The 25,268-nt window shown below is 44.9% G+C and overlaps 1 protein-coding gene across 1 annotated transcript in view; it reads right to left on the bottom strand.

Annotated features, from left to right (window-relative positions):
* Positions 1-6,861: 6,861 nt before the first annotated feature.
* Positions 6,862-25,268, bottom strand: part of LOC132403160 (alpha-2B adrenergic receptor) — a 32,531-nt gene continuing 14,124 nt past the window's right edge. Inside the window, exon 2 of the mRNA XM_059986504.1 lies at positions 6,862-11,824. Coding sequence (XP_059842487.1) covers positions 10,508-11,824 — 1,317 coding nt within the window. The 3' untranslated portion in view covers positions 6,862-10,507. The remainder of the gene's footprint in view (positions 11,825-25,268) is intronic.

Here is a 25,268-nt window from a genome sequence, read left to right as displayed (position 1 = left end):
CTCATTCAGGTCATTTATAAAAATCATGAAGAGTAGGGGTCCGAGAACAGATCCCTGAGGCACACCACTGGTCACTAACCTCCATGCAGAATATGACCTGTCTACAACCACACTTTTCCTTCAGTGGGCAAGCCAGTTCTGGATCCACAAAGCAATGTCCCCTTGGATTCCATGCCTCCTTATTTCTCAATAACCCTTGCATGGGTTGATAAAATTTGCTGATGACACAAAGGATGGAGGTGTTGTGAATAGTGTGGAGGACTATCAGAGATTACAGTGGTACATTGAAAGGATGCAAAACTGGGCTGAGAAGTGGCAGATGGAGTTCAACCCAGATAAGTGTGAGGTGGTTCACTTTGGTAGGTGAAATATAATAGCAGAATATAGTATTAATGGTAAGTCTTGGCAGTGTGGAGGATCAGAGAGATCTTGGGGTCTGAGTCCACAGGACACTCAAAGCTGCTGCGAAGGTGGACTCTGAGGTTAAGAAAGCATAAGGTACATTGGCCTTCATCAAATGCCTTGCTGAAATCCATATACACTACATCTATGGCTCTATCTTCTTCAATCTGTTTAGTCACAACCTCAAAAAAAATTCATTCAGGCTCTTAAGACACAACCTACGTACACAACGCTGGAAGAACTCAGCAGGTCAGGCAGCATCCGTGAGAAAAGAGTAGCCAACGTTTTGGGCCAAGACCCTTATCAGGAATGGGGGTGGGGGGAGACACAACCTGCCTTTGACAAAGCCACGCTGACTACTCCTAATCATATTATGCCTCTCCAAATGTTCATAAGTCCTGCCTTTCAGGATCTTCATCAACTTACCAACCACAGAAGTAAGACTCACTGGTCTATAATTTCTGGGCTATCTCTACTCCCTTTCTTAAATAATAGAACAACATCCGCAACCCTCCAATCCCCCGAAACCTCACCCATTGATGATGCAAAGATCATCGCCAGAAGCTCAGGTATCTCCTCCCTCGCCTCCCACAGTAGCCTGGGGTGCATCTTGTCTGGTCCTGGTGACTTGCCCAACTTGATGCTTTCCAAAAGCTCCAGCACATCCTCATTCTTAATACCTACATGCTCAGGCTTTTCAGTTCACTGTAAGTCATCCCTACAATTGCCAAGATCCTTTTCTTAGTGTTGTGAATACTGAAGCAAAGTACTCATTACGTACCTTTGCTGTCTCCTCCAGTTCCGTAGAGACTTTTCCACTGTCACACTTGACTGGTCCTATTCTCTCACATCTTATCCTCTTGCTCTTCACATACTTGTGGAATGCCTTGGGGTTTTCCTTCATCCTGTCTGCCAAGGCCTTCTCATGGCCCCTTCTGGCTCTCCTAATTTCATTCTTAACTCCTTCCTGCTGGCCTTATAATCTAGATCTCTATCCTAGTGTTTTGAACCTTTCATAAGCTCTTCTTTTCTTCTTGACCAGATGTATATTTATATGGTTATGTGTACACCACAGTGTAATAGTAACAGGGTTGTCATGGTGGGAGATTTTAATTTCCTAAATATCAATTGGTATGTCCCTAGAGCGAGGGGTTTAGATGGGTTGGAGTTTGTTAGGTGTGTTCAGGAAGGTTTTTTGACACAGTATATAGATAAGCCTACAAGAGGAGGGGCTGTAGTTGATCTGGTATTGGGAAATGAACCTGGTCAGGTGTCAGATCTCCCAGTGGGAGAGCATTTTGGAGATAGTGATCATAATTCTATTTCCTTTGGAGAGGGATAGGAACAAACAAGTTAGGGAAACGTTTAATTGGAGTAAGGTGAAATGTGAAGCTATCAGGCAGGAACTTGGAAGCATAAATTGGGAACAGATGTTCGCAGGGAAATGTGGCAAATGTTCAGGGGATATTTGCGTAGACTTCTGCATAGGTACGTTCTAATGAGACAGGCCCATCCAAGTCTTTGTAATGGCCACAACATCAAAGCTCCAAGTACTGATCCACACTCTAAGCTCATCCACTTTGTTCATAATTCTCCTTGCATTAAAAAAGACACATCTCAAACGATCAGTCTGAGCGTGTCCTTTCTCTATCACCTGCCTATCCTTATCCCTGGCACTGTCTCCAAGCTTTCTCTACTTGTGAGTGAACCACCTCTTCCTCCATCTTTTCAGTTCAGTTCCCACCCCACTGCAATCCTAGTTTAAACTCTCCCCAATAGGATAGGGGTCCCCCTGGGATTGAAGTGCAACCCGTCCTTTTTGTACAGGTCACTCCTGCCCCAAATGAAGTCCCAATGATCCAGAAATCTGATTCCCTGCCCTCTGCTCCAATCCCTCGGCCACCCATTTATCTTCTACCCCACTCTATTCCTATACTCACTGTCGTGTGGCACAGCCAGTAATCCTGAGATCACTAGTTTTGTGGTCCTGTTTCTCAACTTCCTTCCTAACTACCTGTAGTCCGTTTTCAGGTCCTCCTCCCTTTTCCTGCCTATGTTGTTGGTATCAATATGTACCATGACCTCTGGCCATTCTCCTTCCCACTTCAGGATATCGAGGACACATTCAGAAACATCCCAGACCCTGATACCTAGGAGGCAAACTACCATCCGTGCTTTCCTGCATCCACAGAATCTCCTGGCTGACCCCCTAACTATAGAGTCCTCTATCACTGCTGCCATCCTCTTCCTTTCCCTGCCCTTCTGAGCCACAGGGCCAGACTTTGTTTCAGAGGCACAGCCACTGTTGCTTCTTTCCTCAGGCAGGCCATCCCCCTAACAGTACCCAAACAGGAGAACTTATTGTCTAGGGGTACAGCTACTGGGTTACTCTCTCCTAACTGTTACCCACTTACCTGTCTTCCCAGGCCCTGGTGTGACTACCTGCCTATAGCTCCCATCTATCAATCACCTCCTCACCCTCCCTGACCAGACAAAGGTCATCGAGCTGCATCTCTGGTTCCCTAACCTAAGGAGCTGCAGCTCAATGCACCTGATGCAGATGAGGCCATCTGGGAGGCTGGGAAACTCCCAGACTTCCCACATCTGACACTGAGCACAGAACATCAGCCTCAGACATTCTTCATGTCTGTATTCTACACAGGCAACCTACGTCTCCTCGATCTGTTTTTGTCAAAGCCCCATTGAGCCAAGGTCTTCCTACTCAGTTTCCCTCTACTCCTGCATCTGCTCTATAAACCCATCTCCTTTTAAACTCTTCTCACTGTTCTACCGGCTGGTGTCCACGCGCTTGTGCGGTCATGCTCTGATCCAGAATTTAGTGGTTCTTGAAAGATCAATAATGCCTTCACAATCTCTTCAGCCACCTCTTTCAGAATCCTGAGGTGTAGTCCATCTATTCCAAGTGACTTATCTACCTTCAGAATTTTCAGCTTCCCCAGCACCTACTCCTTAGTACTGTAATAGCAACTGTACTTACTTTTAGCCACTGATACTGTTGCATCTCTGGTATTCTGCTAGTGTCTTCCACAGTGGAGGCTGTTGCAAAATTCTTATTAAATTCGTCTGCTGTTTCTTTGTTCCCTGTTACTCCCGCTCCATTGTCATTTTCCAGTGGTTCAGTATCCACTCTCGCCTCTCTTTTGCTCTCTATATATCCGAAAACACTTACGGTATCTCTTTTATGTTATTGTCTACCTTACCTTCATATTTCATCTTTAGTCTCCTTATAGATTCTATATAAGAGCTTCCTAATCTTCTAACTTCCCACTAGTTTTTGCTGTTATTTACCTCTTACTTTGCTTACAACTTCCATCCTGCAGTCCATTTCTGATATCTCTCTCCCTCTTTTCATTTCTCTGTCTACTGGCATCTTTCATAAACCGTCCAATTCCCATTGCTATATTGATTATACCTCATGCAGCCCATTTAGTCAAAAAATGCTATTTCCTTTTCTCAGTTCCTTCATCTCCAGGACTTCACCTCTTTCAAAGAATGGGGTTTCCATTCCTCCATTGTTGATGCTGCCCTCCATTTCCCAAACATCAGCATTCACCCCATCTTCCTGCCACCTCAACAGGGATAGAGTTTCTCCAGTCCACCTACCACCCCATGTGCCTCCACAGCCAACACATCATTCTCTGCAGCTTCTGCCATCTTCAACAGGATCCCTACCACCACTCTCCACTTTCCATAGGGATTGCTCCCTCCATGATCCTTGTGCCCATTTGTCCCTCCCCACTAGTCTAACTCCTGGCACATACAGTATCTCTGTAAATGACAGAAATGCGACATCTGCCCATCCAGCTCCTCACTCCCCTCTATTAAGTGTCTCAAACAGTTATTCAGGTGAGGCAGCACTTCACATGTGAATCTGTTGTGGTTGTCAATTGTATCTGGTGCTCCCAATGTGGCCTCCTCTACATTGATGAGACCTGACATAATTGGGGGACTGCTTTGTTGAGCACTTCCAGTCCATCTGCCAGAAGTGGAATTTCCCAGTAGACAAGCATTTAAATCCCTCTCCCATTCCCGTTTAAACATGTTGGTCTATGGCCTCCACTTTTGGCACAATGAAACTACTAGCAGTAGCACTTCATATTCCATTCAGATAGCCTCCAAACTGATGACACGAATTTCAATTTCTCCTCGTAATTTTTCCCACCCCATCCCCCACTCCAGCCTCACCTGCCTATCACCTCCTCCTGGTATCCCTCCTTCTTCCCTTTCTCCCATGGTCTACTCTCTTCTATCAAATTCCTTCTTCTCCAGCCCTTTACCTTTCCCATTCACCTGACTTCACCTATCACCTTCTCCTCCATCCACACTTTTACTCTCTCATCTTCTCTCTTCCTTTCCAGTTCTGACCTGCTGAGTTCCTCCAGCATTTTGTGTGTGATGATATGCCTCTCTCTTGTTTATATGCTGTCTTTGACTTCCCTTGTCAGCCATGGTTACATCGTCCTCCTTTTAGAATCCATCTTCATCACTGGGATGTTTCTATCCTGCATCTTCTGAATTGCTCCCAGAAACTCCAGCCATTGTTGTTCTGCCACCATCCCTGTTAGTGTCTCCTTCCAATCAACTTTGGCCAGTTATTCTCTCAGGCCTCTGTAATTCCCTTTACTCTACAGTAGCATTGAGACATTTGACTTTAGTTTCTCCCTCTCAAATTGCAGGGTGAATTCTATCACATTATGATTACTGCCTACTAAGGTCTCCTTGACTTTAAGCTCCCAAATCAGATCTGGTTCATTACACAACACAATCCAGAATTGTTTCTCTCCTACTGCGCTCAACCACAAGCCATCTCAGAATCAGAATCAGGTTTAATATCACCAGCATATGTCGTGATATTTATTAATGCAATACATGATAAATATAGAAAGAAACAAAGTAAATCAATTACAGTGCACACATATATATAAATAATTAAATATAAATTAAATAAATATGCACACACATGTATATTAGTCAAATTAAAAAGTGCAGAAACATAAAAAAAAGAGTTAGTGTCCATGGGTTCAATGTTCATTTAGGAATTGGATGGCAGAGGGGAAGAAGCTGTTCCTAAATTGCTGAGTGTGTTCCTTCAAGCTTCTGTCCCTCATTGACATTCTGCAAATTTCTTCTCAGGATCCAGCATCAACTTGATATTCCCAATCTACCTGCATATTGAAATTCCCCATGACCATTATAACATTGCCCTTTTTACATGCCTTCCCTATCTCCCATTGCAATTTGTACCCTACAGCCTGGCTACTGTACGAAGGGCTGTATATTAGGGTCATTTTACTCCTGCAGTTCCTTAACTATACTCACAAAAGGATTCTACACCTTCCAATCCTATGTCACCTCTTTCTAAAGATTTGATCTCAGTTTTTACAACAGAGCCACCCCACACCCTCTGCTACTCACCTGTCCTTTCCATATAATGTGTATCCTTGGATGTTAAGCTCCCAACCATGATATTCCAGCGGCGACTCAATGATGCCCACAACGTCATACCTGCCAGTCTCTAACTGCACTGCAAGATGATCTACCCTATTCCATACACTGTGTGCATTCAAATATAACACCTTCAGTCCTGTATCCAGTGGTTGCATATTCCCTTCCCTCTCCTGACAATCACCCAGGTCCTTGCCTCCTGCAACACTGGGATGACTACTTCCCTGTAGCTCCTATCTATCAATTCCCCATTCTCCCGTATGAGCTGATGGCCATCCACTGCAGCAACAGTTCCTTAACATGGTCTCTAAGGAGCTGTAGCTTGATACACTTCGTGCAGATCAGGGAGACGAGAGGTCCCACATCTCACACGAAGGACGTAGCATTAACCTTGTACCCATTCTCACTACACCCACTATGTACTAATAAACAAGGAGGGAGAAAAAAACTTACTAGAAACACTTAGAGCTCTGCCTGTTCTCACCCAAGCCTGACCATTCCAACACTGTCCATTTCAGCAATGACCGCTCCACTTATACATGGCTTCTTTTAACTGGCCTTTGCCAAGTGCTTAATAGATTAAAAGGGGACCTGAGGGGTAAGTTTTTCACAAGGGGTGGTAAGTATATAGAAAGAATTCACAGGAAGTGGTTGAGGCAGTTATAATAGTATCTTTTAAGAAGCACATGAAGTAGTAGGTCTTCAAGCGATATGGAACAAGCACAGGAAATTGGATGTGTGGGCACCATAGTTGGCATAGTTGCCAAAGAGCTTATATATGACTTATGATTTTAATGCCAGGAATCAATCCTGTTGATATATATTAATAACCAGATATGCAAGTTAAATACAATAAATCATTGATATTAAGGATAAACAGCCTGGAGAACTAGGTAGGGAGAAACAGCAGGAATGTGGAATTGATGTACTCTTTGATTTTATTACAGGGAACCTAATCTTAATCTTGTTCAGCATGTTCATCAAATAGGTTCTTACACAAAATTAATAACAGAACATTTTAGATATTGCCACATTAGACAAGACTCAGCACAAGCATTTGAAATTTTTAAAACAATTTTATTATCAATCAAACCAGAATCAACTAAACTGTATATGGTCCCTCCAAATAGGAAAGGCACAGTGAGCTCCTTAAGCAGACATATTGTGCTGTTGGAACAAGTAAACTGCAAGGGTTAGTCTGCTCTCGTTTTCTTTTACTTCATGAGCCTGTGATCAACTGACCAAACTGCCAACAGACTACAGGCTAATGGTGGAAAAGGACAGTCATTGTTACTTTATATTTTTGGAAGTTACTACCTTTCATGTTCCACAAATTGCTCCCAGAAGTCATTAAAACCTGACTGAGCATCGTGCTCATGCAGGACAACAAAAAACTTTAAATAAAACTATTGTTTGTAAAATATTTTACAACAACAGCACCTTTAATATGGAAAAATTCAGAATGTGTTCAGTCATGAGAACAACATTTTTGTGCACAGGAAACATTCAAGGAAATTGGACGAGGTCTTGCCAGGGAAGTATTTAAACAGCAAGGCAAGAGTTTTGCACCTGTGGTTCTGGGAAATGATTATGAAAGGAGTGCTGATGAGGTACCAAACAAAAACCCAAAAAAGAGTCATGAAGGTGCTGAGATTCATGGCCTGTTGAGGATTCTGAACGAGGCTGCATATCTATGGCATCTTTCAGCCTCCCATCGTTAAGCACTAATGTGCTCTGCAGCCAGTGAGATGGGAACAGAATCTAGAGATGCTGGTACGGTAGAGTAGCAGTGAGCAGTAGCATGATGTGACCTAGATTCAATTCCTGATACTGCCTGTTAAAAAGTTTGTATGTTCTCCCTGTGACTGTGTGGGTTTCCTCCAGGTTCCTCCTACATTCCAAAGACATGAGTTAGCAGGATGTAAGTGGGTAGAGTGGGCTCGTAGAGCTGAAAGGGCTGGTATCTTTAAATAAATAACAAGATGTCAATAGTGAGTGGAGTGACATATTGAGGTAAGCAGTATTACTGAGATGGATGTAGGCAATAATGGTGTAGGTATCTCAGTCAGGGGACAATGCCGAGTGAAGGCAGATTCAGATGTGAAATAGTGGGGACATGGATGATGGTGAAGGATTGACATTGGTTAGAACCGATGCCAGTCAGAAGATGTTGTCTGCCTTGTCATGCTAAGCTGGTGGAAGTCTGAATTTAAGTCTGGCTGCCAGAGGCAGTGCTGGGGTCAAGAGGGTGCTGCAGAAAGCAGCTGATCAAGTTGGCTTTATTCCATTGAGCAAAGAAGTGAAGTTTGTCTCCACTTCTTCAATGCCCTGCCCCAATCCACCATGAAAAAAGTGCAAAATGCTCCAAGAGTTGGAAATCTAAAATTGGTTAGCATGACACTATTACAGCACCAGTGACCCAGGTACAATTCCCATTGCTGCCTGTAAGGAGTTTATACGTTCTCCCCGTGACTGCGTGGGTTTCCTCCGGTTTCCTCCCACAGTCCAAAGCTGTACCGGTGAGTAGGGTAATTGGTCACATGGTTGTAACTCGACAACAGGGGCTATATTGGACTCAAAGGGTATGTGACCACTTTGTACGTCTAAACTAATTTTTATAAAGTGAAGAGGTTGAAAATGCACAGCAAGTCAAGCAGCGTCCATGGCCAGTGAAACAGAGTTAATATTTCACGCTGACGTTAATTTTCATGGTTTCTCTCTCCGTGGATGCTGCCACACTTGCGGAATGTTTACAGAACTTTTATTCCAGTATGATTTCTGGCAGCTATAATATCTTGCAATTGTCCCATGTAAATCATAGCATCACATTTATATTTCAATTTTAAATGAATTTTCTCATTTTAAACACCAAGATTTTTTTTAAAGATATAAATAAGGTTGGTATCATATCATCCTGGGAAGTTCAGAAGAATGAGGGAGGATTTCATTGAAACCTATCAAATATTGAAAAGCCTTGGTACAGCAGATATGGAGAGGATGTTTCCTATCATGGGGGCCTAGGACCAGAGGGCACAGCCTCAGAATAGAGGGGCATCCCTTTAGAACAGAGATGAGGAGGACTTTCTTTAGCCAGAGAGTGTTGAATCTGTGGAACTTGTTGCCACAGACAGCTTTGAAGTCCAAGTCATTGGGTATATTTGAAGCAGAGTTTCATAGGTTCTTGATTAGTCAGGGCATCAAAGGTTACAGGGAGAAGGCAAGAGAATAGGGTTCAGAGGGAAAATAAATCAGCCATGATGGGCCAAATGGCCTAATTCTACTCCTCTGCCTTATGATCTTATGTGCAGAGATCCATAGTGTTAATGTGTATAATAATTCATCCTTTACAAGAAGGTTGCCTGGATTGGGGCATGCCTTGTGAAAACAGGTTGAGTGAACTCGGTCTTTTCTCCTTGGAGCGACGGAGGATGAGAGGTGACCTGATAGAGGTGTATAAGAGGATGAGAGGCACTGATCGTGTGGATAGTCAGAGGCTTTTTCCCAGGGTTGAAATGGTTGCTACAAGAGGACACAGGTTTAAGGTGCTGGGGTATAGGTACAGAGATGTCAAGGGTAAGTTTTTTTTACTCAGAGAGTGGTGAGTACGTGGGATGGGCTGCCGGCAACGGTGGTGGAGCTGGATACGATAGGGTTTTTAAAGAGACTTTTAGACAGGTTCATGGAGCTTAGAAAAATAGAGGGCTATGGATAAGCCTAGTAATTTCTAAGGTAGGGACATGTTTGGCACAACTTTGTGGGCCAAAGGGCCTGTTTTGTGCTGTAGGTTTTCTATGTTTCATCCCCTTCACTTTTGATTCCTTTGCTAAATTTGATGCAGGTGGGCAGAGGATGAATTTAATTTTCCTTCATTGTATGTGTTTTGTCTCTGATCTTTTGGTCTGTGTGATTGGAGGTGTGGAACAGCTCATTGGAGCACTTCAGTCAAAATATTGTTGTGCTGAGTTGGTTCAGACAGAGAGAAGCCTTTTTCCATTAGCAGCAGATTTAAGGAACTGTGTGGGGACAAAGTGATAAGAGGAGAGAAGAAGGCTTTATGCAGAGGGATATATGTTGTGCTATTTTCCCCCACAAGGCAGGTTAAAGCACTCAAAAGGGAAATTTGAATTCAACAAAGACCTTGGAGAGGGAGGGTAATTTACACTGTTATGGAGTAAGGGTGAGGTGACTGGACTGCTTTATAAGTGTCAGCATAGGCTCATCAGACTGAATGGTCTTACCCCGTGCAGAACTAAATCTATGCTCAAACATCGTGTAGGCAGCACACAGGGCTTTTGCTACACATACAAATGTGTGTGGTTTAGTTTCTTTCCTGGCCTCCTCAGTCGCTCCCCTACCTGGAACAAGCCTGTGGCTCAGTGTGCAGAGTTCTTAGCCCAAAATGTTGACTGTCCATTTCTTTCTATAGATACTGTCCAACTGGCTGAGCTCCTCCAGCACTTTGTGTGTGTTGATGCAGGTCTTCAGCATATGCAGACTCTCTCCTGCCTCTTTTGTGCAGCCTCTGCCTCGAGGAGCAGTAGGTGAGCCAACTGCGACTCATTGTTTTGGCATTTTAATGGAGCTGAAAATACCCCATCGGTGGCACCCAAAGTAACACACGCAGCGAGGTTAGAATCGTCTACAGGTCGACGGCATCATTTTCCACTTTAACGATGTTTCCGAATACGTAAGTGGAGGACTGCTTCTCGCCGAAAGTCTGCGAGGGCAGTACCATGTGGTCAGCCTCTGGGGGAAGTGAAGGGACCGTCAGGTAGTGTTTGGGCAAGGGCTCGCCCTGCTGTTCGCCACTGCACCCGAGTGTCCTGCCACAGGGCATGAAGACCAGCGAGGCAGCGGAGGCCGCCGGGCCGGACACTAGCAGCTCTTCTAAGGGCTGGTTGGCCCTGCTGCGGGGCAGCGAGCTGATGGAGAAGACGGAACAGGAGTGGGCCTGGAGCCCTGGCTGTCGGGGACTCAGCTGGCTGATGCCGCTCACATTGGAGCTGCTTCTGGCCGGGCCACCCGGCGGCTTGGCGTGCCGCAGGAAGCCGGTGAGTCTGGCTCCGCTGCCGCTGGTTGCCGCCCCACCCTCCTCCCGCTGCCCCAAGCCCACCTTGGCCTCCAGCCGCCGCTGCCAGTGCCGCAGCGCCTTGCGGAACCGTTTGCTGAGTAGCGCGTACAGCAGCGGGTTGATGTCTGAATTGAGCAGGGCCAGCCAGTGGGCTGCTGTCACCAAGCCGGACGGCACACTGGAGCCCCGCCGGCCGCCCGCTGCCTCCACAGCCTGCACCAGCCCCACCACCTCGTAGGGCACCCAGCAGCAGAAGAAGGCAAAGATGACCAGGAAGAGGCGGAAAGCGCCGTGGTGCTCGCGGCCCGGGCTACCAACGCCAGCGTACTTGCAGAAGATGTCTGGCGCCCGTCTCTGCAAGCCACGCTGCACTTCCCCACGACCATGCTGGGCCACGATGGGGGAGCTGAGGCTGGAGATGAGGTGAGAGAAGGTGGGCATTTCGGAGGAGGGGCCCTGACCTTCGGCCGGTGCTGGCGACCGCCGCTGCAGCTGGTTCTCGATGTCGTGGATACGTTTGGCATGGCCCCGAGCCACCCGCACAATGCGGGCGTAGCAGAAGATCATGACAGCGGCGGGCAGCAGGAAGGAGATGACGGCCATGAAGCCCGCGTAACTCAGGCTGTCATCCCATGCCACTGAGCAGCTGCGGATGGCTGGCGAGTAGCCGAAGCGACCCCAGCCCAGCAGCGGAGGGCAGCTGCTGAGCGCCGACTGCAGCCAGATCCACACCACCGTGGCGGCCGTGCGGCGCACCGTGCTCTGCGAGTTGTACTGCAAGCAGTCGATAATGGCGTGGTAGCGGTCCAGGGCGATGGCGGCCAGGGTCAGCACCGATGCCGTACAATACACTGACGAGGTGTAGCCCACGTAGAGGCACAGATCCTGCAGCCAGACAGAAACAAAATAAGGAGAGAGTGACTGTCACAGCACTGGAGACACAGGACACAGATCACACACCGGCACTGAGATACGTACACGTCCACAGGACAATAACCTCTCCTGCGACCCCTACACACACACACACACACACTCACACACTCTCTCTCTCACACACACACACACACACACACACACACACACACACACACACACACACACACAGACACACATGTACACACACACACATTCTCTCACACACACACATGTACACATCCACAGGACAATAACCTCTCCTCCGGCCCTTACACAGACACAGACACACACTCTCACACAGACACACATGTACACACACACACACACACACACACACACACACACACACACACACACACTCTCACACAGACACACATGTACACATCCACAGGACAATAACCTCTCCTCTGGCCCTTACACAGACACAGACACACACACACACACACACTCTCTCACACAGACACACATGTACACATCCACAGGACAATAACCTCTCCTCCGGCCCTTACACAGACACAGACACACACACACACACACACTCGCTCTCTGTCACACAGACACACATATACACATCCACAGGACAATAACCTCTCCTCCGACCCCTACACACACACACACACACACACACACACACACACACACACTCACACACTCACACACATGTACACATCCACAGGACAATAACCTCTCTTCCGGCCCTTACACAGACACACACACACACACACACACACACACACACACACACACACACACACACACACTCTCATATAGACACATACACTCTCATATAGACACATACATACACAGACATGGACGCAAACATGCACACACACATGGACACAGACACATACACCCATAGACTCACACAGACCCACACATGGACACAGACACATACACCCATAGACTCACACAGACCCACACATGGACACAGACACAAACACACACAGGCACAGACAAGCACAGATACATACACAGACACACGCACACACACAAACGCATACATGCGCACCAGCACCAGCACCAGCCAGGCACTCTGACAAGATAATATTCACACATACCACCAGTGAGATATTGGTAACCACGGGACAATCCCCCAACACTACAGACGTACAGGACAACGCCCTCTGTCCTCCACAAACACTTCCAGTCAGATACAGGCACATCAACATAATGAATAACCCCTTCCTCACCCACACACACAACCATGAGATACAGGCACCAGTGCCACAACTCCCCAACACTACAGCTGAAATACAATGACTCGACAGTACCCCACTGCTCCATACATACACAATAATACAAGTACAGTGACAGTAAAATACTCTTGCACCATCTACACACACCATCATATACAGGCTCTCTGACATAATACCTCCTCTGCCTCATACCTACCATCGATGAGATACTTTATGTCACCAAACAATAGATACTAGAGCGCTCCCTGAAGTACAAATCGAAGTAAATATAATAAAAATTTAAATTATAAATCAAAATTAAAAAATAGAAAAGGGAAAGTAAGGTAGTGCAAGTCAGGTCCGGATATTTGGAAGGTACGGCCCAGATCCGGGTCAGGATCCGTTCAGTGGTCTTCTCACAGTTGGAAAGAAGCTGTTCCTAAATCTGGCCAAACGAATCTTCAAGCTCCTGAACCTTCCCCCGGAGGGAAGAGGGACAAAAAGTGTGTTGGCTGGGTGGGTCGTGTCCTTGATTATCCTGGCAGCACTGCTCCGACAGTGTACGGTGTAAAGTGAGTCCAAGGATGGAAGACTGGTTTGTGGGATGTGCAGGCTATGTTCACGATCTTCTGCAGCTTCTTCTAGTTTTGGACAGGACAACTTCCATACCAGCTTGTGATGCACTCTAGAAGAATGCTTTCTATGGTACATATATAAAAATTAGTGAGGGTTTTAGAGGACAGGCCAAATTTCTTCAGCTTTCTCAGGAAGTAAAGGCGCTGGTGGGCCTTCTTGGCAGTGGGCTCTGCGTGGTTAGACCAAGTCAGGTCATTTGTGATATTCACCCCGTGGAACTTAAAGCTTTTGACCCGTTCCACCTGTGCATCACCAATGTAGATGGGGTTGTGCGGTCCGCTATTCCTTCTTAAGTCAACAGCCCCCCATTTGGTGAGGCATCGAAGTGTCCATGGTGAAACATTGCCTCAAATAAAGGGAGACAGCAGTTCTAGGTGGAAAATCCCCACTAGCTTTCTGTGAGTACAGGAACACCTACTGGGTAATTTCTCCTCCCCCCGCCCCCCAACCCCACCACTGTTCACTGAGACACGCATTCCCCTTCATCACCAACAGGGCCGTCCTCTATCACTTCCCTCCCCCCCACCCTCCCCACACCCGTCCATTCAGTCAGACAAAGAGCCACAGGGTATTCCAGCCCGGCCTGGAAACTGAACAGTGCACTACCATTTAATGAGAAGCAGTAAATTCTAGCTTTGTGACCAAAGCAAATCGTCCTGCAGTCTCTATATTAACACCACAGTAACCTTTGGTGAGAGGGCAGTTTCACTGCTACTGAGGGAGGATTAGAATTTACTCGAATGTTCTGCTGGGATTTGGCATGCGCACAGTGGGCTGAATTATCTGTGTTAAATAAATATACGCACAGGAAATTAAGAGATTGTTGTCACTTATTTCCATGGTATTTGTTGTTTTGCAGCATGATATCCTGAATATCAGAATCCTAATGCGAACTCCAGGAAACCATTCTCACTGTATTGCACTCTGTTGCATAACAGGCATTAATTTTTAATAGCATCCTGTGCTATAAATGACTGCTTAATGATCCTCCTGGCCTTAAAATAAAGTTTATCCTTTCAGATATCATGCTTAAATATTTGGTTTCCACAAATGTCTGCTGCATGTAATTACTTATCTCAGTGACTAAATCTGGATTTTTAAAATTATTTATTCAGTCACAGGAAGTGGACATAGTTGGCAGATTTCTCTCCCATAAGTATATCAGTGAACCAGATGGATTTTTTTTTAATAACTATTCTGTAATTTCATGGTTGCATTATTAATATCTTTCCTGGACATTTCTCTTGCGATCGCAAGACTGTGTTGGACATTGATAATGCAAGATACCATAGGCCTGTTTAGTGCAGAAGCAGGCGTCACGGAAGCTGTGCAGCCTTGGATGTAATTAGGACCAGGCCTCAAGCTGCTGCAGTCCAGTGCTGGAGCGATGCAGCATGGCGTCCATGTTCAGTTGGGGATTGGCCTCTCCCAACCGTGCTGCCTTCCAGTGTTCAATTGGTGGAATGACAGGCTGGATTGTGTGCATCTGTGCACTACTTGGAGATTACCATCAAACTGTGGGAGATGTCGCTTGGGGCTGTTTTTGCATGTTTGTGCTTTTTCTCACGTCAGTGACATGTCAGTCCGTGGTCTCCTCTACTGCTGTGATGAGGCACATCAACATAATGAATATGGTTGGAGGAGCAACCATATATTCTGAAAGGCTAGCTTCCAACTTGATGGCACGAGCTTCAGTTTCTCAAATTTATGGTAATTGCCCCCCCCCCCGCCTCTACCATTCCTCATTCCTGTTTCTCTCTCTCACCTTTATCCTTACCTGCCTATCACCTCCCTCTGGTGCTCCTCCCTCTTCCCTTTCTTCCATGGTCTTCTACCCTCTGCTATCAGATTTCCTCTTCTCCAGCCCTCTATCTCGTTCACTAAATCTCATCTTTTATTCTTCAGTACTGGTGACGGGTCTCAGCCGCAAATGTTGACTGTACTCTTTGCCATATATGCTGCCTGGCCTGCTGAGCTCCCCCAGCATTTTGTGTGTGTTGCTTGAATGTGCTGTGTGTGTTTGGATGTGCTGTGTATGTTTGAATAGTGACTGTGTGCCGTTTGAACGCTTTGTGTATGTTTGCATCTCGGCCCCAGAGGAACGCTGCATTTTGTGGGGTTGAATGATGTACTTGATTTGATTTTTATTCCATATTCATTTAATTACTTCAAGAACACAAAACAATGTAGAGAACAGGAACAGGACCTTTGGCCCATCATTTCTGTGCAAACCACGACGTGATACCAATCTAAAGTAAATCCAAAGCTGTATCCCTCTATTCCCTGCTTGTTCACATGTACGTTTGAACACCTCTTTGTGTTGTTATCATATCGGACCCACCATCTCCATGGTACCAATTACCCGCACCTACTACTCTCTGTTTAAAAATAAATTTATTTATATTTATTTAGCAATACAGTGCAGAACAGGTCCTACTGGTCCAACGACTGCCCTGCCCAGCAACCCACCTATTTAACAGTAGACTAATCACAGGGCAATTTATAATGACCAATTAACCTACTAACTGGTACGTCTTTGGACTGTGGTTGGAAACTGGAGTTCCCAGAGGAAACACATGCGATTCACAGGAAGGACATACAGATGGGGCCAGAAATAGAACACAGAACAGTACAACACAAGAACAGGCCATTCGGCCCACAATGTTCTGCTGAACCAGCTAAAAAATAAATCAAAAAACCCCAAAAATGAATTCCTGCTTCCTGCAGAATGTCCATATCCTTCCATCTTCCTCACATCCATGTGCCTATCCAAGTGTCTATTAAAAGCCTCTAATGTATTTGCCTCTACCACACCAGGCAGCACATTCCAGACATCCACCACTCTCTGAGTAAAAAACTTACCTCTCACATCCCCTTGAACTTACCCCTCTCACCTTCAATGCATGCCCTCTGGATTAGACATTTCTACCCTGGGGTACAAAGATATTCCCTGTCTACTCTATCTATGCCTCTCATAACTTTATAAACCTCTGTTAGACCTCTCTCAGCCTCTGCCACTCCAAAGAAAACAACCCAACTTTGTCCAGCCTTTCATGATAGCACATGCCCTCTAAACCAGGCAGCATCCTGGTGAACCTCTTCTGCGCCCTCTCCAAAGGCTCAACATCCTTCCTATAGTGGAGCAACCAGAACTGTATGCAATACTCCAGATGAGGCCTAACCAGAGCTTTATAAAGTTGCAGCTTGGACAATGTCTCCCATCCACTCCATAATGTACTGGTCACGCAGAGGATTACTTTCAGCCAGAGACTCATTCCACCGATATGCAACACTGAGCATCATAGGAAGTCATTCCTACCTGTGGCCATCAAACTTTACAACTCCTCCCTCGGAGTGTCAGACACCCTGAGCCAATAGGCTGGTCCTGGACTTATTTCCACTTGGAATAATTTACTTAATATTATTTAATTATTTATGGTTTTATATTGCTATATTTCTACACTATTCTTGGTGCGACTGTAACGAAACCCAATTTCCCTCAGGATCAATAAAGTATGTCTGTCTGTCTGTCATAAACTCTTTACCTTGAAACTCAGGCATTCCATAACCACCCTATTAACTTGTGCAGCTACTTTCAAGGAGCTATGAACTTGGATCCCAGGATCTCTCTATTCAGCAACACTGTTAAGGATCTTGCCCTTAACAGTGTACTGTCACCTTGCATTCACCCTACCAATGTGCAACACCTCACATTTATCTGGGTTAAACTCCATCTGCCATTTCTCTGCCCATATCTTCAACTGCTCTGTATTGCACTGTATTCTTTGCTAGCCTTCTACACTATCCACAACTCTACCAATCTTGGTATTATACACAGATTTACTAATCCACCCATCTACATTTTCATCCAGGTCATTTAAATACATTACAGACGTCCAAGCACAGATCCCTGTGGAACACCATGATCCAGTTCAAATAAATCCCTTCAATCACTACCCTCTGGCTTCCAAGCCAGTTCTGAATCCAAACAGTCAATCTGCCACAGACCCAAGCATCTTAGTGTTCTGGATTTTTCTCCCATGAGTGACATTGTCAACTGCTTTACTAAAATCCTTGTGGACAACATCCACTTGTGGACACCTTCACCAATGTCTCGTCATGCCTCTCCCTAAGTAGGCCACTGTTTTCCAAATGCTCATATATCCTATCCCTAAGAATTTTCTCCAGCAATTTCCCTATAACTGACTTGAGACTCACTAGCCTATAGTTCCCAGGATTTTCCCATGTTCCCTTCTTAATTAGAGGTACAGCATTAGCCACTCACTAGTATTCCACGAGCTTGCCTGTGGCTAGAGAGGCACAAAGATACTGGTCAAGGGCCCAGCAATCTCATATCTTGCTTCCCTCAATAATCTGTGGTAAATCCCATCAGGCCCTGGGGCATATCCACTTTAATACTCATTAGGAGGCTCAACACATCCTCCTCCTTGACATTGAAACACCTAACATATTTATACACTTAGCACTGATTTCCTGGTCCTCCATATCTGTTTCCTTGGTAAATACTGAAGCAAAGTACTCATTCAATACCTCACTCACATTCTCTGCATCCAAGCAAATGTTTTCCTTTTTATCCTGGAATGATCTTACCTTCTCCCTAGTTATCCTCTTGCTCTTGATGTTTGTATAGAATGCCTTAATCCCACTTGCTGAGGACTTTTCATGGCTCCTCCTGGCTTTCCTAGTTCCCCTCTTAAGTTCTTTTTATAATCATCATGTTCCCAGTTTGACCCTAACTTCCAAAGATTTACCTACTTTTCCTTCTCCTTCTTGACTAAACTCATCACTGCTTTGTATATCCAAGGTGCTCTTTCCATCCCCTCTTTCCTTCTAACAGGAAAATACCTTTCCTGTACTCTGTGCAATTAATCTTCAAACACCCTGCACATCTGATGTGGACTTGCCAGAAAAAAAACATGTTCCCAATTAGTTCCTGTCTAATTGCCTTTGTACAAACCCCATTTCCAGAAAAGTTGGGATATTTTCCAAAATGCAATAAAAACAAAAAATTGTGACATGTTAATTCACGTGAACCTTTATTTAACTGAAAAAGGTACAAAGAAAAGATTTTCAATAGTTTTACTGACTAACTTAATTGTATTTTGTAAATATGCACAAATTTAGGGAGAGGCATGACGAGACATTGGTGAAGGTGTCCACAAGTGGATGTTGTCCACAAGGATTTTAGTAAAGCAGTTGACAATGTCACTCATGGGAGAAAAATCCAGAACACTAAGATGCTTGGGTCTGTGGCAGATTGACTGTTTGGATTCAGAACTGGCTTGGAAGCCAGAGGGTAGTGATTGAAGGGATTTATTTGAACTGGATCATGGTGTTCCACAGGGATCTGTGCTTGGACGTCTGTAATGTATTTAAATGACCTGGATGAAAATGTAGATGGGTGCAACACACTCAACAAAAGTTGGTACAGAGTTAAAATAAGATTGAAAAGTGCACAGAATATTCAAGTAACACCGGTTTGGAAGACTCCACATTAAGCAGGCTAATTGGTAGCAGGTGAGGTATCATGACTGGGTATAAAAGTAGCATCCATCAAAGGCTCAGTCTTTGCAAGCAAGGATGGGTCATGGCTCATGGCTCACCCCTTTGTGCCAAAATTCGTGAGAGAATTGTTAGTCAGTTCAAAAGGAACATTTCTCAACACAAGATGCTGAGAATTTAGGTCTTTCAACATCTACAGTACATAATATTGTAAAAAGATTCAGAGAATTCAGAGACATCTCAGTGCGTAAAGGGCAAGGTCGGAAACCACTGTTGAATGCGCATGATCTTCGAGCCCTCAGGCGGCACTGCCTAAGAAACGGTCATGCTACTGTGACAATTATAGCCACCTGGGTTCGGGAGTACTTCGGACAACCATTGTCACTTAACACAGTCTGTCGCTGCATCCAGAAATGCAACTTGAAACTGTATTACACAAAGAGGAAGCCATACATAAACTCTATGCAGAAGCGCTGGCGAGTTCTCTGGGCCCGAGCTCATCTCAGATGGACTGAAAGACTGTGGTGTTGTGGTCAGATGAGTCCACATTTCAGCTAGTTTTTGGAAAAAACGGGTGTCGAGTTCTCCATGCCAAAGATGAAAACAACCATCCTGATTGTTATCAGCAAAAGGTGCAAAAGCCAGCATCTGTGATGGTATGGGGGTGCATCAGTGCCCACGGCATGGGTGAGTTTCATGTATGTGAAGGTACCATTAACTCTGAGGCATATATTAGGATTTTAGAGAGACATATGTTGCCATCAAGGCGACGTCTCTTCCCGGGATGTCCATACTTATTTCAGCAGGACAATGCCAGACCACATTCTACACGGGCTACAACAGCGTGGCTTTGTAGACACAGAGTGCGTGTGCTTGACTGGCCTGCTGCCAGTCCAGATCTATCTCCTATTCAAAATGTATGGCGCATCATGAAGAGGAGAATCAGGCAATGGAGACCATGGACTGTTGAGCAGCTGAAGTTTTATATCAAGCAAGAATGGACAAAATTTCCAATTGCAAATCTATTACTATTAGTATCCTCCATTCCAAAACGATTAAAAAGTGTTATTATAAGGAAAGGTGATATAACACAATGGTAAACATGCCTCTGTCCCAACTTTTGTTGAGTGTATTGTAGCCATCAAATTCTAAATTTGTGTATATTTACAAAATACAATTAAGTTAGTCAGTAAAACTATTGAAAATCTTTTCTTTGTACTTTTGTCAGTTAAATAAAGGTTCACGTGAATTAACATATCACAGATTTTTGTTTTTATTGCATTTTGGAAAATATACCAACTTTTCTGAAATGGGGTTTGTAATTTGCCTTACTCCAATTTAAAACTGTCCTGCAAAGACCATATGCATCCTTATCTATCGCTATCCTGAAAGTTAAGGAGTTGTGGTCACTGTTATCTAACTGTTCACCCATTGAAGGGTCAGTCACCTGGCCAGGCTCATTACCCAGCACCAGGTCCAGTACAGGCTCTCCTCTCAATGGACCATCTATATATTGGTTTAAGAAACCTTCCTGGAGACATTTAACAAATTCTGCCCCATCTAAATCCCATACACTAAGAAGGACCCAGTTTATATTAGGGAAATTGAAATCCCCCATCAACCCTATTATTTTTACACATTTCCTTAATCTGATTACGTATCTGTTCCTCAATATCCCAGTGGCTATTGGGGGGTCTATAGTACAATCTCATCAGTGTGATTGCACTGTTCCTGATTTCCACCCGTGGACTAAGTGTCTGACCCCTCCATTATGTCTCCTCTGAGTGCAACTGTGATATTGTCCCTGACTCGTTGTGCAACTCCACCCACTCTTTTACCCTCTTCTCTATCTTTTCTACATTAGTTATCCATTCCTGCCCAACTCTCAAACATGTTTCAGTAATGGCTGAAATGTCGCAGTTCCATGTATTGATCCATGCTCTAAATTCTTCAACTTTACCCATAATACTCGTCACGTTAAAATACACACTTCATACCTGTTATTTCAAATTTGCCTTTTGGTACCTTTCCTGACATCTGCCTTCTGGTCCAATCCTTCACTTACTGATTTGGCACTCTGGCTCCCAGCCCCCTGCAAAGCTAGGTTAAACCCTGATGAGTAGCATCATCAAACCTCCTGGCCATGTTATTGGTTCCCCTCCAGTAAAGGTGCAGCCAGGCCCTCTCAAACAGGTCACCCCTTCTCCAGAAAAATTCTAATGATCGAAGAACTTGAAACCGTGCCCCCTGCACCATCTCCTCACCCACTCATTCATCCGTGCTATCATCCCATTCCTACCTGCACGAGCCCGTGGCACCAGGAGTAATCTGAAGATTACTACCTTGGAGATCCTTCTCTTCAGTCTCTCTCCTAACTCTAAATACTCACTGCGTAGGACCTTTTGTGTCTATGTCACTGGTGCTAATATGCACCACAACCTCACATCCTCCCCCTTGAGAATATCCTGCAGCCTAGCATGCGGGAGGCAACACACCATCCTGATATCTCCTTAGTAGCCACTGAATCTTCCATTTGTCCCTGATAACTACTATGCTACCTGACTTTACCATTCCCTGCTGAGCCTCAGAGCTGCCCACAATGCCAACTACAGTGGCTGCTGCTGCCATGCCCTGATAGGTCATTCCCCCCCAAGTAGTATCCAAAGACGTATTCATGTTGCTAAGGTAAATTGCCACAGAGGAACTCTGCACTGTCTTCTTACCTGTCCAGGTCGTAACCTATCTACTGTCCAAAGTCTGCACTCTGGATGCAACCACCTCCTCAAATGTCTTCAGTCTTCTGGATGATCCCAAGTACATACAACTCCAGCTCCAACTCCTTGACCCGGTCAGTCAGAAGCTGAAGTTGGGTGCACTTCCTTCAGATCAGCTATTCTGAATTCCCACATCAGACAGGAAAAGCATTCCCTGTGGAACACCACCTGAATAAGTAATACTGGCATACTCAGACAATGGCTGCTCTGCTTGACCCTAGCTTCCTTTTATGTGTTGTTGAGTTTAGGCCTGACACTGACAATTACCATGCCTATGTAGCCAGGAAAAAAAATTGGCCTTACTGGAAGCTGATATTGTTTTTCTCCCCTCCCCCAACCTTTGGCAGGGCTCTGACACTGAAGTTTACCGCACCCCAGCCGCTGAAGGAGGACTGGATTTACCCAAATCTGTTCCTTTTCTCCCCTCCCCCAACCTTTGGCAGGGCTCTGACACTGAAGTTTACCGCACCCCAGTTTCCAACGCCCTGAGCTGTAATATGGTATGCTACCGTACCACCCTGAATTGCCTTACATATCTCCTTTAACTTTTCTTCTCCTACCATAAAGCTTAGTCCTCTAGTTTTTGTCCTGTGATTAAGTTAGGGTTAATCATGGTTGTGGAGTTGCTGGGGCGGCTTGACTCCAAGGGCCAACCCTGTGCTGCATCGCTAAACTAAAACTAAACTTTATCTTCTCCCAAATTACTCGAGGTAACCTACACGATACTGATGGTGAAATTCCAGCTAGCCAAGCAATGTATGTGCTGATCGAATAGTGCAATCAATCCTGCAATTAAACCATTGCAGGAAATGAGGCAATTAACAATATATATGTTTTCACTTAGAGCAAAGCAACCTGCCAGCCTAGTCATCACATGGGAGCCCAAGCATGGGAGGATGAACCCTGGGCGCCCTCCCAAGACTATGGTCGACACGTTCCTAGAAGATAGCGGCACGGCTATTGTAGATGATCTGAACACAGTGATGAGGGAGAGCGGGGAGTGGAGAGTCCGTCATCGTGCCTGAAGCCGGCTCCCCATGCCTGAGTCGACGTAGTAGTGGTAGTAAAGCAATTCAAATTTTAACCAATAACTTTCAGCACAGTAATCACTTTGTCATGATGACGAATATTTTAAGTGTTACGAAGTTTATTCATTAACTGACTGACTATTGTGAGTGGGGTAATGGATGGAAATTGGACAAAATATTAATGCTAATTTTTTTCAAAAATCCACTGCACTCTAGTCTCGTACGATACTACCACGCAGTTGGCTACAGTCATTCAGCAGGTCAATTCATTATTTACAACTTATCTTTATATGTCCCTGATGACTCTTCCTAATTTTTATTGATGCACCGCAGAAAACATTCTGCCTGGATGCATAGCAACTTGGTATGGGAACTGATTTGCACGTGACTATAGGAAACTGCAGACAGTGTGGACACAGCTCAGCTCATCACAGAAACCAGCCTCCCCTCAATGGACTCTGTCTGCACTTCTCACTGCATCATCAAAGATCCACCCACCCCAGACATTCTCTCTTCTGCCCTCTCCCATTAGGCAGAAGATACTAAAAGCCTGAAAGCACAAGGACAGCATCTATCCCACTGTTATCAGACTCTTGAATGTACCATGTACAATAAGATGAACTCTTATGATCTTGTGCTTACTGTTTCTCTGCCCTGCACTTTTTTGACAGCTTTTACACTTTATTCTGCTTTGTTATGGCTTTGTCTTTTTCTAACATAATGCTCTGTGTAATAATCTAATTGTGTAAACAGTGTTATGAGTGATGAACAGACCTGATGGTCAATGGGGTGCAGAGTTAACCATTCCCAACCCCCCTCCTGAGAACTACGAACTATTGCTGTTGCTATGCTGCTCATGAGAGAGAGAGATAAAGCCCAGGCAAGAACATCTGCAACAGATAAGAGGGGGAAGAGAGACTGTTGATTTACTGTATTATGACTCTTCCTGGATTATTTACCTTCCACTACAAGGACTTTACTTTGCATGTTAACATTCCTCAGGAGATAGCAGGAGTGGCCTGATTTGATGGACACAGTCATTCAGAGTTGATGGATAGCTGAGACCCCGTTAGTAGGGATAAAAGACAAGTCTGGAGAGACACCCTTCAGACACACCAGTGGACACTGACTGAGTGTTGGGAGCCCACAGAAAGGTGGGGGCTTCGGAGACTGAACCAGGAGATCGGTCAGTAAAGCTCACAGTGTTACAGCAGGGCCGGTGGGGACTTGTGTGTGTGTCCACTCATGCCAGAGTGACGAGTCCACCACAGAAGAACGGTCTAGCTGAAGAACAGAGGGGTCATAACTGAATGACCACAACGATACGACGGATTAAGAAAGCAACAGAAGGTTTGCCTGCCGCAGCTGTTGCTGTTACATCTCACTCTCTCACTCTCTCTCCAACGATTTCAATACAACAACCATAACTACATCAGCATTTATGAACTGAACTCTATACTTTCCTATGACAATTCATTTACCCCTAGACATCCATAGAGCTTGTTTATTATTGATTATTATTATTCCTACACTTTTAGGTTTATTACTGCTAACTTGTTTTATATGTATATTTGCATTTTTGATATTGTATTGTGTAGTTTACTAATAAACACCTTTAGTTTGGTACCACCAGACTCCAACGGATTCTTCTTTCTCTGCTGATCAGACACCCAGTTACGGGATACGTAACAACAGTGTGCAAGACACAATTTTCACTGTATCTTGGGACATATGACAATACTAAACCAAGACTAACATAGCAGCTATATATTAATTAAAGGAATTTCACCAAGGGATGAGTTGACAAAAATTGCCACATACTGGAGAAAGTGATAATAAGTTTGAATGAACATGATAAAGGAGAGGAGGTATCTGAGGGCAATGTCCAATGCTTGGGCTCCACAGAGGTGAAGGCAACAGCTTTCAGCTGTAGTGAACTGAAAGGAAATCCAGGTTACGTGATTCATCATCACTCATCATTAGTGGTTATCTGACAAAAAAAGCTAATAACCGGTGCCTAATTATTAAAATAAATCCTGTTGAGCATTACAGCTAATCTGAACCAGTTTTTATCTTAATATTGATGACTTTAGGATATTATTGGGTGCTGTGATAACTGGCCATTGGAGGGAGCTATGGTTATGATTCCCGTCAAACAGGTTCATATGGAGGAACTCTGCAGGTCAGTCTGCATATGTGCAGGGAAATGGACAGTCGATGTTTTGATTCATACCTTCATCTGGACTGATAAGAAAGGGGTTTTTAGCTGGCGTTAAAA

Source organism: Hypanus sabinus, chromosome 12 (assembly GCF_030144855.1).
Source record: "Hypanus sabinus isolate sHypSab1 chromosome 12, sHypSab1.hap1, whole genome shotgun sequence".
Lineage (NCBI taxonomy): Eukaryota > Metazoa > Chordata > Chondrichthyes > Myliobatiformes > Dasyatidae > Hypanus > Hypanus sabinus.
The sequence above is the reverse complement of the archived record's forward strand: the minus strand, read 5'-3'. Positions and strand labels throughout refer to the sequence as shown.